At 38.1% G+C, this 14,071-nt stretch overlaps 1 protein-coding gene across 1 annotated transcript in view; it reads right to left on the minus strand.

Moving 5' to 3' along the window:
* The window catches only part of si:dkey-288a3.2 (protein phosphatase 1 regulatory subunit 37), a 57,456-nt gene that overhangs the window by 187 nt on the left and 43,198 nt on the right, over positions 1 to 14,071 (minus strand). Inside the window, exon 11 of the mRNA XM_051868626.1 lies at positions 1 to 1,676. This exon is cut by the window's left edge and continues 187 nt beyond it. Coding sequence (XP_051724586.1) covers positions 1,512 to 1,676 — 165 coding nt within the window. The 3' untranslated portion in view covers positions 1 to 1,511. The remainder of the gene's footprint in view (positions 1,677 to 14,071) is intronic.

Raw genomic sequence — 14,071 nt, forward strand, 5'->3', positions numbered from 1 at the left:
TGTCCAATTTCTTGGGCTCCGACTGAAAAATGTTTGACATTTTATCTTTGAGTACAGCCGTACACGCTGCATCATTCCCAGCGTCTGTGCATCTGTTCCCAACATCCTTGCGATCAGGTTTCAAAGTCTGTTTGTTCCAGAGCCGGGGTGGGTTGAAGCTGGCTGGGCGATGTTCGGCAGCAGAGTTTGTGAGATGGAAGCCTTTGTTAAAAACATCAGGTAGAGCGTGGGGGGGCTGTTGGCACAGCGGCGCTTGCCCCCATGCTGTTCTGTCAATCTGCCCCTGCCCCGTGCCGAGAGGAGGAGGGGGGCAGACACCAGGGGGGCCAATCCTCCATGAGACCCAAATCACGCCAGATGAGGAAAGATGGTCCCTGGCTAAATACAGTTATCCCCCCTCATCTGTCAATCAAGAAATCTTTGAGTAATTTGGGATTTGCCAAGAAAAGCATTCAAATCTCTGAGTGATATTACTGTAGTTTTTGATATGCAATGTGTGTGGAACAATTCACATTACTGACATTCTTATTTTAGAAAGGTCTTTATTTTATTTTTATTTTTTATAAAAATATCTTCAGTTGCATTTTTTTTATTTTTTACAGTTGAAAGTTTTTCTTTTGAAAAATTAATAGGTAAACAGAATTAATTAGAAATAAATGAATGGCATGTGTTGGAGAAATTAAATCTAATTGATTACACACACACACACACACACACACAAAAACAAGCCTATTTTTAAACACTGTAATTACATACTCAGTGTGGAAATGTTAACGGAAATTTAAATCAAATTTACAAACCCAATCTCACCGTTAACTCATTTATTGCATTTCACAAAGGTTGTTTTTCATTTATCAAACATATTCTAAATTACTTTGAATTTAAAGACAAGGCAGATGGTATTTAGTGCGACTTCCACAAAAGCCGCCTATATTTTCAGATATAACACCTTTTCATGTGCATCCACAACATAAACCATACAAAACGGCGATTCGTCCTTTGTTGTCGGCTAGCGCCGAGTAGCGGATGTAAACTAAGACCCGCGCAGAGGTAAATCCCAGCTTCTTAAATTTAACATATGTTCTCCTTCCCACACATTGTGAGAAGCTCATCGATGTCGTCTTGTCATCCAGACGACGATACGCTACATTAGCAGACGCAGGCAGGGAAGGGGCCTCATACAAGAGTGTGAATATTAGGGGAGATGGAACCCGAGCAAACAGGATTTAGAGCACACCTCTGTATCAACACAGATTTAGTCAGCGTCACCCTCCGGGGACATGAGGAGAGATGGAGGGAGAGGCTTCTCTTCGTTTCGAGATGATTCACGTTGGGAGTGGGCTTGCAAAATTGCTTTATGGAAAGTGGAGGAAGCCTCGGCGGGAACATTAGGCAGGAAACAGCAGGAGGGCCACTGTTTCATTAGGGAGAGAGGCTTCGGCTTTATTACCGGGATTTGGAGTTTTATGGTTATCGTTATTTGCCATAGAATTATTATGCTTATATGTCTTCTACTCAGCTGTTTGGGTGGGGAGTGAATAGGTGGTCTCGGCGCAGTCGGCCAGGTCTGGAGGAGCAGGCAGCAGAGCCGTCCCCTTGGCGGCCGTCGCATTCACCACGCACAGATCGGAGATCCTGCTCAGCAGTGTCTTCTGCGTTTCAACCAGGAAGTCCTCCTATGAGCAACAGAAAGGGATAGAGCTGTAGCTTATTCATATTTAATGCAATACGGCCCTGTTTCTTCATCAATGCTCCATCTGACATGACTTTGCCATTAGCTTGTGTGGAATTGACATGCGAGAGCGATAAGCGAGAGTAGAAAAACAATCCCTACTCTTTTGGCATGTTCAATTTGGTGGTGACGGGCTACAAAATATGGGAAGCAAATCACAGTTGGCTTGTGAGGATTCAGGTGCGGTCACATTTACCATTGCTCTGTGAAAATTCGCAGGCAAAATCCAGTCATTACAATAGGCATTTGAGCAATCGGGAGTTTCGTGTATGGGCTAAAAAGTTTGTCACACAGATTCTGTTCATATTCAAGAATCAGGTGACACTAAAGACTGCAGCAATGGCTGCTGAAAATCCAGCTTTGAATTCACAGGAATAAGTTATATTTATGAAAACATGTTTGGTTGGTGGTGGTGGTGGGAGAATCGGTGTAGCCTATATATTGTTTTCATAAATATAACTTATTCCTGTGAATTCAAAGCTGGATTTTCAGCAGCCATTGAGCGAATTTATATCGTGATTGATCTTGAAGACTTCCACAATATACTTTTTAAGCGAATCGTGGAGATCGTGTTCTTTCATGACCTCATAATAATGTTAAAATACAGCAATGACTGCCTACTAGATGGCTGTGCTGACTGGTCAAATTATATCACGTGTCTTTCATGCTTGGTCACGCATCTGAAAAATCAACAGCAGTAGAGCTGTGCAATCAATCAAATTTTAGTTTCGGTTTCGATTTTGGCTTTCAACAATTATGAAAACGTGATATTCAAGATAAAGTGATCATTGTGCTGCATGCCGTTCCTTTCCTGTTTGCAGTCTACTGCGGGACATGCTTTAATTTTAAAAAGAGTTATTGAAAGCACATTAAACTGCAAAAGAGACTGAGCCTCCCACATGCTTTTTGTGTGCGCGCTGCGAGACAGAGCAGAACACGGATGAGCAAAGTATACTTGGGGTTTCAGGTGCACGCCTAAACGGTCAAATATACACAAAAATATGCCAAAATGTTCCTCTTGGCAAGTATTTACATAAAGACAGTCAATTATGTCTTAAGTGAATAGTGAAATAAACGGAAAGAAATCGGATGCGTGTCATATTAGATCCATACATTTGGTCTTAAAGCCTAAAGCCGCGGTCACGCTAGACTTTGAGCATGCAAAATTTCTTTGGACACTGTAACGGTCATGATATGACGTCACTCTCTGCAGTGTCTTTTTTATAAACATGAATTCAACATAAATAGTAATGTAAAAATATACAATCTACTCAACTTTACTGCAAAAAATATTGTTCTTTTAATTGAGCCAAGGGGTCATGCCGTGACGTATCAATCTTCTACTGGTCACATGTCTTCATGTGATGCGAATTCACAGGTCAGATTTCACTAAACTATCACTTTGGAACGCAGCGAAATGCAAAACTGTTCGCCTGAGCTTGCGTTTTTGTTCTGACGCATTCGTTTGAATGGAAGTCAATGGAACGAAAAGTGCCATTAATACAAATAACTGCTGCTGTCTGTGTTATTAATGCTACACAAAAGACAAAGGCAACCCACTGCTTTTGACTGAATAACTTTAGTAGTTTTAATAAGAATCAATGTATGTTTAATTCATACAGTGAAGACTATGCAGTGTTTTAAAGTTTAACTCAGGCTTTAATGACTATTTTGACAACTGTTTAATACTGTATTTTATAGATAAGTCCATAGGCTTGTTTCAGTCTGCATATTTTTGATAGTACATCTCAAAATTTGGAATATCGCAATTCAGATTGTGGATCTTGATTGTTTAGTATAAGATGAAGTGATTTTTTTTTTTTTTAATTTTGGGAAGATCATCCACCCCTACGATGAGCTAATAAAAATTTGGGAAACAAAATCACAGTTGGCTTATGAGGTACGGCTTCAAGTGCTGTCACATTTACTGCTGCTCGCCGAAATTTTGCAGGAAAAATCCAGTTATTGCAATAGGAATTTGCACAATCTGGAGGCTCGTGTGAGGATGAAAACGTTGGCCACTCAGATTTCGCTTATGTTCAAGTTGGTCATGCACATTCTGACCAACAGAAATCTGCTTGGTTTGAAAATGCTTTATACATATCTACGCTATTGACAATGGACCTTTCTTTGCACATGAAATTTCCCTAATGTGACCGCACCTTTCCTCTTTATAAATTATCACTGGGGACGATTGGGCCACACCGGTGTGATTCCTAAAGGCAACGAAGATGGGCCCTGCCTGGAAGCGACGGTGTCTTGCAGTGCCAACCTCTCCGACCCCAGCGGAGCACGGTGCTGCGGTGTACCGTGCAGGCTGCCCACCCTCCCTACCGGGCGGGCCGTCTGCAGCAGAGCAGTTAATAAAGAGATTGATTATCAGCCTGTCAGGAAGTGACAGTTGGACAGAGCCACTCCCCATGAATGACAGAGGGCACGCACCGCTCGCAGCAGCCAAGAGCGCCAGAACCAGCACCGCGCCACCAGCACCTCCGCACCGTGCCAACCTTGCTACGGGGAGGAAGAGCCCTGCCGCGAGCACAGCCATCGCCTTCTGGAGCAGCAGCTACACGGCTGCTGACTTCACTTCCTGTGCCAGAGTCAGAGTTCAACACCGCTGCCTGCAGCATAATGACTGCCGTTCTCCAAACGACACACATGAAAATTTTTTTTTTTAATGAGATGCAACATTCACACAAGAGTAAAAGAAACAAGTGTTAATATTATCCACTAAAGTATCTTTTGAGTAAATATCTGAAGAGTTTCTTCAACTTTGGGTATATCAAGGGTGGGTTTTTATAAAAAGTGTAATTTTTTATTTATATGAAAGTCACATTAAAACGGCCTGGGGAACCTTTCATTGCCTTAATTCCTTGTTTATTTTTGTAACTTTTCGAATTACTTTTATGTATTGATTTTATTGATTCCAGTTTCAAATTTTCAAATCATCATGAAAAAATATAAATTATTACATTTTTATCATTATGATAAAAAACGAGTGAAATAAAATCATTTCAGTATTTATTATGCAAATCTTTTTCTTTTACAAATTTTACACAAATCAGCAGATTTTTCATTTCCATCACAACCAATCATTTTGCACGTTTTTTTAAAAAAATTTTATCAAGTTGATGTACTTAAACCTGGGTGGCAGTGAAAAGCATTATAATTTTAATAATATATCATGAACTCTTTATTTCATAATAATCATAATCTCTTTATTTTTTAAAAATTCACAATGACAAAAGTTCCTGTTGTTGAAGAAACAGGAAGTTTTATTTACAACAAAATGTTGAATAAATTGTTGGAATTTACTATAAAGACTCACTCACACACATGAGTTTTCAGTCACACCAGTGGCCTAAAAAAGAGCTGTTATATACAATGACACCACTGGTTAACCATCATGCTTTGTGGCAGGAGTTAAATCAGATATTGTCTGATATGATTACCTGCTAGAACTATAAAATTATATAAAATTGGTTTAGGTGGGATTCTAAGCTTACATTTCACTGTTATATTATTTTAGTCCAAAAAGTTTATAGTCCAAAAAATGCAGTGCTGGCTTCCCAATCATGTTCATTATTGTATTAGTGTGACTTCAATGAAGTAATCTTGAATAAAATGCAGAAGTTTAATACATTTTCATTGTTACAAATAAAAACTATTTCAAATAAATGCTGTTCTTTTGATCTTTACATTTATCAAAGAATCCTGAAAACAATCTATCACGATTTCCATAAAAACATTAAGCAGCACAACCGGATTCAATATTGATAATACTAAGAAATGTTTCTTGAGCAGCAAATCATGACATTGGAATGATTTCTGAGGATCATGTGACTCTGAAGACTGAAGTAATGGATGCTGAAAATTCAGTTTGCCATCACAAGTTATATATAATAAGTTATATATTTATAAGTTATATATTTCACAGTATTACTGTATTTTGGATCAAATAAATGCAACCTTAGTGAGACTTTTTTCAAAAACATTAAAAAAATCTTACCAACCCCAAATTTTTGAAGGGTAGTGTACATAAGAGACTGCATTCCTACCAACAGCCTAAAAAAAAAACTGTAGCGGGAGAGCCACTTTTGCTTGCATAATGAATTATTCATATCTAAATAAATGTATCCATGCCAATAGGTGTCAGTCCAAGAACATTGCAATGTCACATTTTTTCCAAGTGTAATTTTAATTGAAATTTGGTATAGTGACACTGCTAATAAAGTTGCTTGTGTTTTTTTTTTGTTTTTTTTTAAGTCACTTTGGATAAAATAACATTCAATAATAATAAATAAAGATTCTTGGATAGGTGATCTTAAACATATTCTCATGTTCTTTTTTTAGGTGATTATCTGTATGCTTCAATGTATGGTGACCTCCACGAGTATACATAACTGTTGACCCACTCAGCCTGTTGGACTAGCCTGAATGTGGGACCATATGTTTCAATGTTCATGGATTAGCAACAGTGCATTGGAGAGGCAGAAGTGGCTTCCTTCTAATTAATGATTTAGCACCTCACAGGTACACACACACACAGTTCTACGCCTCATCCGGCCCTGCTTTGTCAGTCCCCCCGAATTGAAGGGCTGTCTGCGCGCTGTGGCAATCTCTAGACTGACTTTGTTTGAAGTCACTCTTGTCTGTCTCTTCACCGGTGCGCCTGTCTGTTGGCCGCGTCCCCCTTTTTTAATGAAACAGAAGCGTTAATAGAATCACTGGGAAAAGCAGGTGATAAAAGTCGATCCGTCGAGCGCGCCTGTATCCTGAGTTGCGAGCGCACTGTTCAAACAGAGCATTGTTCAAAGACAATGCATGCAAAAGACACACGCGCTGCCGAAGGAATAAAAAAAAAAAGAGAGGGAGAGAAAGGGAAATTGAAAAAAAGCTGCTCCCTGTCTTCAGCGAGATCAAAACAACTCCAAGGTAAAATATACAATGAAGGGCCCCCTGATCTGACCAGCATCTCAGATGAGAGGAGGATGCAGTCTTTCTGACATGTTACAGAGGGAGAGAGAGAGACGGAAAGCAAAATAAAGAGGCCTCACAAAAGTTTGAGATATTCAGGCCTTATGAATGCATTCATGGAACATTGTACATGCATTACAAATGTCAAATTAACGCCCGCTTGAGCCGAAATGATATTCCGAGCATATGAAATGACCCTCAAAGAGATGAAAAACATTCAAAATGGGAGGTAAACGCGCTCGACTCGGTTCATTTCAGCCCTAATAAAGATATCGCATCCCGGCCTGACAATACGAATGAATTTCGGTCACATTCTGAGACACGTTTTTGAAACGTCACCCCGGGATATTTGCGATCGAGTGCTTTTTTCATACGTCGACGGAGCGAGCTGTCATTTTCTCATTGCGGGAAAAACAGAAGTCTCTTTCACACTTCATTGGCCATCGCGGAGATCAATACAGGCGCCGGTAAGAGGAATATCAACCGAGGATGGTGCAGAAGTATCTGTAGAAATGGCACCGGGGAGAACAAAACGAAAAAGAGGAGGAGTGGAGCTGCGTTAGAAGGCGACACAGATGGACAAGAGCCTTTATGGTGGCGGCTCCTGCTGGCATGGTGCCACCAGCCCCAGACTCCCTTTGTTTGCCAGGCTACTAAACTAATAGAGATAAAAGCAGGTTCCCGCTGGCCAGGAATTATAAAGTCATTAACAAATACAAATAAGGCTGAGAAAGAAGGGGCAAGGAGAGGGGCTTTCTCTGACCAGCTGAGTCTGAGAGGAGGGACGCGGTTTTGGGGAATCTGTCCGAGGTTGGACGTCTCTGAGTGTGTAAACAACCCTGATTTCCTCTTCTGCTATTCGCTTGTCTCTAAAAACATGGGTTGTCCTGTGGTGTGACATGATACACCTAAGTTCAAACAGCATTTTTGCAAATTATTGTACATGTTTTTATGAACCATATGAATTAAGAAAATATATGGAATATTTCTAACTTTATATAAATACCTTCAAAAAATGTAAAAAGTTCAAATTTATTGATTAAAAAGAATAACATTTATTGATTAAAAAGTAAAAATAAATGAAATTATCTCATGTACGTGTCAGATTTCCATATACACTTAAGCAAAATGTGAACAAAATGATCTAAAAAGTATCTAGCATTTTCGCTAATTATTGTACACACACCCACACACACACAATATATATATATATATATATATATATATATATATATATATATATATGCTCTTATAATGAACTAAGATACACACACACACACACACACACATACCTATTTTAAAAAAAAAATACCTTGAAAAGTAAAGTGATTAAAATTGGTTTAAAATATTATTAAAAATAATAATAAAACATACAAAAATCTCATAGACATTCCCATATACATTCAAGCTGAATGTAAACAAAAAAATATCTAGCAATCATAGCAATTTCTGGTTTATATCAGACAGATTAGTATATATCAGCATATCATACATAGACAGTATTCTGTTTCATTATCTGCTCACACAGGCATTCATTTCTATTTTTTTTTTCTCCTAAAATCTTTTAATTTCCTTTTTTCCTTTTATCTGCACAATAGATCCTCAGCATGTCTTCCCTTCCCTCGTGTAATCTCAATATTATTTAAGGTAGCCATTGCACAATGGCTGTGAAAATGGGAGTCATTTAAGCCCTTCTCCCCAAGCAGTGGTCTTGGCAACTAAACTAGCTCATTTGTTCACTCTGCATTCCCTTGGACAGCCTTATAAATGGAGGCACTATCCAATTATTACAGGGGATAAAACTAGAGCTCCAGCAAACCATAGCAGAATCTATTACCAGCGAAAGTTTGTGTGTATGTGTGTGTGAAAGAGAAAGGCTGTGCCCATATGCCTCAAAAACTACTCCATACAGGACAAGTGACACATCACCGAGACCTGAACACATGAATATTCTTCAACCTTGATGGCAACATGTTGGCTTATGATGTACTGCAATAAATCATTATGACGCTTAATCTTTAGTTTACCTTATATGTTGTGGTTTATTTTAATTTAAATCCAAAAATTATTCTCAAGTGCCCAAGAGAGCTTAGCACGAAAGTTCATACAAAAAATTATATTTGACATCTTTCAAGATACATACAGTATGCTTGCTAAAAGTTGTCCTAATGTGTTTATGTGCGCACATATGAAGGGACTTTTGGGATTGAATATGGATTCATTGCATATTTGTATGAAGCTGGCTTTAAGTTGATATTCAATGATGAAAAAAGGGTTACTTTGAAAACTCTCTGATAATTGGCTTCTTAAAAGCATCTCATTTTTAACAATGTCACTGTGGCTTGTGGATGACAATTAATCTGTTTTCCAGTGTTTTCTTGGCATCTGTGCCAATTACTTTATATGCTAATATATGTAAATTAGTCAGCATTTGAGATGCCAGTAAAAACTATGCTTGTATTGTATATTATTTTTAATTCATGCAATACCATTGAAGTCTATTTTCAAAGATGCTATTTTAAATCTTAAATAAATAGTTTTATAAAATATATTTTAGGATGGGAAAGTAATACTTACATGCATTAGTACAACTAATATAGCAGCAACTAAGCTCTTAAAAACAGTTTAACACTTTTCAAATAATAATTTCATACAACACAATCAGCTAATACTTTGCAACAGAAAGAATCTTTGAAACAATCGGACTTGCTTGCATCATTTCTTTGTTTACCACTATGACAACGAGAATTAGTCACTCCACGTATGAACGCAGCTCCAAACGCATTTATTTCTCACTCGAACAGTCAAACTGCATTTTCACACTCACCATACATCCTATTTAAGTGTGTCCTGGGTTTTGTATTTGTCATTGTGTCGGCACATTAATATTTTTTTTTCTTTTTTCTTTTCCATCTCTGTTAGTGGGAAAGAGGATAATGACTTCACCGCTAAGTAAATGTTAATGAATGCACTTCGCCATCTGACTAGGTCTTTTCTCTTAACATAAATAGCTATAATTACCAACATATTCTCTCTCTCGCTCTATCTCTCTCTTTCTCACTCTCTCTCTCTCTCTCTCTCTCTCTCTCTCACACACACACACACACACAAACACTATGACCTGCATCAAAAGTATGCTCTCCACTGTCCTGCGTTAAGAAAAGATGCTTCTCATCTCTGAAGGTAGATGTCACTCTTGCACACTAAATGGATCTGTAAGCTTCAGCCTGAGAGATGATGGATGTTTAATGTTGGGTAAATTAGTATTAGATAAAACAACAACAAAGATGTACAGGATGTTTACTAATGTGAGCAATATTTTAAATTAAATTATTAAAATCATTAATTTATGAATTTATACAAGTCATATTTTACATTTTAAATTCATAAAAACAGACAACGGACTTTGAAAGAAATATTTTAGCTGCATTAATGTAATATTTTCCTTGCTAATTAAGATTAAAAATTCACTATTAATTTATTTGAATCTGTGTTCTGCAAATAATCATTAATTAAATCAATGTTTAAAAATGAATTAATAATAAAAGCTGCAAAAAAGTCCATGCCATAGTTTTGCTTATTAACATCTTACACCAATATATCAATTCCTTTTAGACAAAAATCAACAAATCATTCACTTTCAGTCATAAGGAACTAGTTGGTTTTCTCATAGACTACTAAACTAACACATATGCGTTCATAAATCCTGATACGCTGTTTCAAACCTATTGATGCAATAATAAAAACCAAAATCATAAATATTTCGTTCTGTGCAAGACTGACAGATTGAAATTATCAAGTTCTTGTTTGTTACATTTGTGTGAAACTGCAAAAATAATTATTCGATTTAGCTTAACAACACATTTTCATAATTACCACATATTACTCACGGGGACTACAATGAATGCGCAATCTGATAATTACAATTATAAGTACACTCATATTGGAAGTGTATCAGACAAAAGTGACATTGTGTCAAACTAAAGTTACAGCACTAAAGATGAGTGGCTCAGTCCTGAACATCGTCATAAACATATTCAAACACACACACACAGTGAATCATATGAATATATATCTCCTGTGTCAGTGCCGTGGAGGATGGCAGCGAGCTCTGCGATCCGCAGCTCTCCCGGCTGATTCAAAAATGTATCTTTCAGGCGTTTATTATCAATTTGACTTTATCTTCTCTTTACCAGAGGTGTGAAATCTCAACCTCATACGTGTAATTAAGGTGGGCCGCGGTGCTTAAGAGAGGCTTGATTTGAAGCGATTACCAGAGGCGAGAGCTGAAAAGTACACCGCTGTGACCTCAGGGGCAGTCTGGAGAGCTGCTGGCTGAAGCCACAGCTAATTTAATTGATCTCCTCAGCTTTACATTTAAATATCATCACAGTGGCGATGAGCTCCAGATAGGCTTTGTTCTTGTGTGTGGCTGAAGAGAGATTATTCGCCGTGCAGATCTGACCTGATGGCTTCCCTCCCCACTAAACTCTTCTGTTTGTTCAGCCTAAGAGCACGTGAGACATCGATCCGCCCGTTTGGAAAGATGCCGTTTGGGTGATAGTAGTTTCAACTGTTGTTGCTACATGAATATGACTGTCACTCTAAAAGGTGGATTTGCGGACGGAGAACAAGTCAAGTCATGGTTATTTATATAGAGCTTTATACAATACAGATTGTTTCACAGCAGCTAAGTCTTTAAACAGTAAATTATTCTTGTACACTAATAAATGAGAAAATAGCAGAATCAATGATGCAAACGTCATAAAATATGAGACAAAATCTAATTCTGCTGTAAAGCAGCTCTAAAAAGACAATAGTGTCACTATTCAGCTCAAGTCAGTTCAGTGTTGATTTAATTAAGTTCAATAACTGTAAATTTCATCAATTATGAAACGAGTTCACTTCAGTTATAACCCCCAAAAAAATGTTTTAAGAATGTTTTGCTAGCACTAGGACCATTAAGTTATGAAAACATTATTTCTGAATGTTCTGAACATTCAAAACGTCCAGTTTTTGAAATGTTGGTTATGCGAACATTAAAGGGATAGTTCACCCAAAAATGAAAATTCTGTCATCATTTACTTACCCTTAAGTTGTTCCAAACCTGTATGAATTTCTTTTGCTGAACACAAAAGAAGATATTTTGTGTGAATGAATGTTGAATCAATGCTACAGGAAGAATGTTCATTTGTAACTTTGGCCCTGTTTCCACCTGGTATTAAGACGCATTTTGGTCGATCGGATCACAAGTGGATGAGGGAGACACATACCCGTTTACACCTGGTGTTTTAATCCTCTTTTGTCCACTTTCAACCACTTCTGTCCTGATTTCTTCGAGCGGAGGATCTATAGGCAGGTAAATGTATGGGTTTTTTCAAATCTTTCAATCTAATGGACAAAATAAACGTGCGCAATTTATATATGAACGCGCCCGAAGACAACGGAAAAACACACAGAAAGCAGCAGCTTTCGTTTCAGCTGACAAAAGTTTAAATCCTGTCTAGCTAGCATTCTTCCCATAATGTTTACGCGTTAATGTTAATATTTAGGCAGATAGTAGGCGGGCTTTAGTGGCTGTTCAACCACATGAGCGTTTTCACTACGAAAGCAATCCGGTTGAATGCGTTTTCAACTACCTCTGGAAGTGATCAAACGTGGACAAGCTGAAAACATTTCACACCCCGTTTACACCTATATTTAGCGTCGTCCACTTGTGATCCGATCAACCAAAATGCATCTTCACACCAGGTGGAAACATGGCCTTTGAGAGAACCCTGACAGAACATAAAGTTCTGAGAATGTTCCCTGTTAGCTGGAAAGCTCGAGTCAATGTTGACTCAATTAAGTTCAATAAAAATGTTGATGTTGCACAATTCATCAATTATGAAACATATTCAATTTATGTATAAAGCAGCTCTACAGAATGGGGGTTATGTGCAACAAACTTCCGTATTCTGTAAAACAGGTTGCATCGCTTTCACTTCAGGTCTTTTGTATGTGCTTCGTTAAATATAGAGCTGTTTTACTCAAGACACCTTCAAAGGACCTACCAAAGCATAACCGATATCCATCACATATGCAGAATGATATCCAAAAGATTTATATTTTTCTTCTTCTCACTAACATTTGGATATCAAATATGAATAAAACACAACAATAAAAATAACTAGCTAGGTTAGCTGATTACACCGACAAGCGGATGCGATGAGACTTCCAGCTTGTTCATGTAGCGTTCAACATAAAGCCTATAGAGTCATTATCCAGCTCAAGTTTTGTTCTCATCCGATAGTATCATTGTAGACAAAGCAATATTACAGAAAATTTAGTGTCTTTTAAACCCTAAGTAAGTTGAAGACAACAGTGGCAAAGAACCCACACTTCATCAGGTGACAAAAATAAAAGAGCCGAACTGCATAAATGTGAAGCCGTGCTGTTGCATTTAAATATAAAAACAGAAATGAAACACTGCCTCTAATTCAAAATGCATTTCCCTCTGCTCAACTATGACAATAACATTCAATCATACAAAGGGGGAAGCATTGAAATTCCACATTAAAAGAAAGAGAGAGAGAGAGACTTTAATAAAAGGACTAAGACACAGAAGAGGAGGAAGGAGAGAAGAAAACAGACACTGCCACCCGCACTAGCCGCATTAGCCCGCGTAGCGCTGGGCGTCCTCTCTGCCGGTCTTGCCTGTGCTGATTTTAATGAGTCATTTCGATGCACGCTATGAAGATTAGGTGCCGGTGACGGCACTGCGCCATCTGTAAGGTAGCCGAGCGGTCACAGTAATCCATCTCACGCTCTCTGTCGAGAGTAGAGAGACGGCGGGACAAGGTCACCACAGGTGGAACCGTTAACGCAGTGACAGAACGTGGACCGGAAACCTTTTCCGAGAAGCTGCTTCTCAAAACCTCCAGGAGATTTGTTTTTATTTACCGTGAGGTGACTGTGTTTGAGATCAAAAACGAAAAAAGCAGTGTTTTTCTTCTTTTCAGGATCATTGTGCATCAATTTAGGGTCTGGGTGACCAGTTAAGATGAGATGTTATGAAAAGTTACAGCTTGAAATCCTTTCAAAGCGCTAAACTAAGCCTCAATGTATATATGGAGTGTTTTTCAGCCGCTAAGTGGTGTCAAGGATCTTTGAGCAAGCTGTAAATCAAGGGTGCACCTTGGCTATTTACAGCAAATTATACAGCATGAATGATTCAGTGATTAGAAACATTCTGGCATTCATTACTTTCGCAAGGTCTGAAGGACTTAAACACTGCTAGCTCTTCACACTGTACAAATGCCCAAAACCTTGAGAGAGAGACGGAGTGAATCACAGGAACAAATTTATTTAAAATATGTGCCT

Source organism: Ctenopharyngodon idella, chromosome 17, assembly GCF_019924925.1.
Source record: "Ctenopharyngodon idella isolate HZGC_01 chromosome 17, HZGC01, whole genome shotgun sequence".
NCBI classification, from domain to species: domain Eukaryota; kingdom Metazoa; phylum Chordata; class Actinopteri; order Cypriniformes; family Xenocyprididae; genus Ctenopharyngodon; species Ctenopharyngodon idella.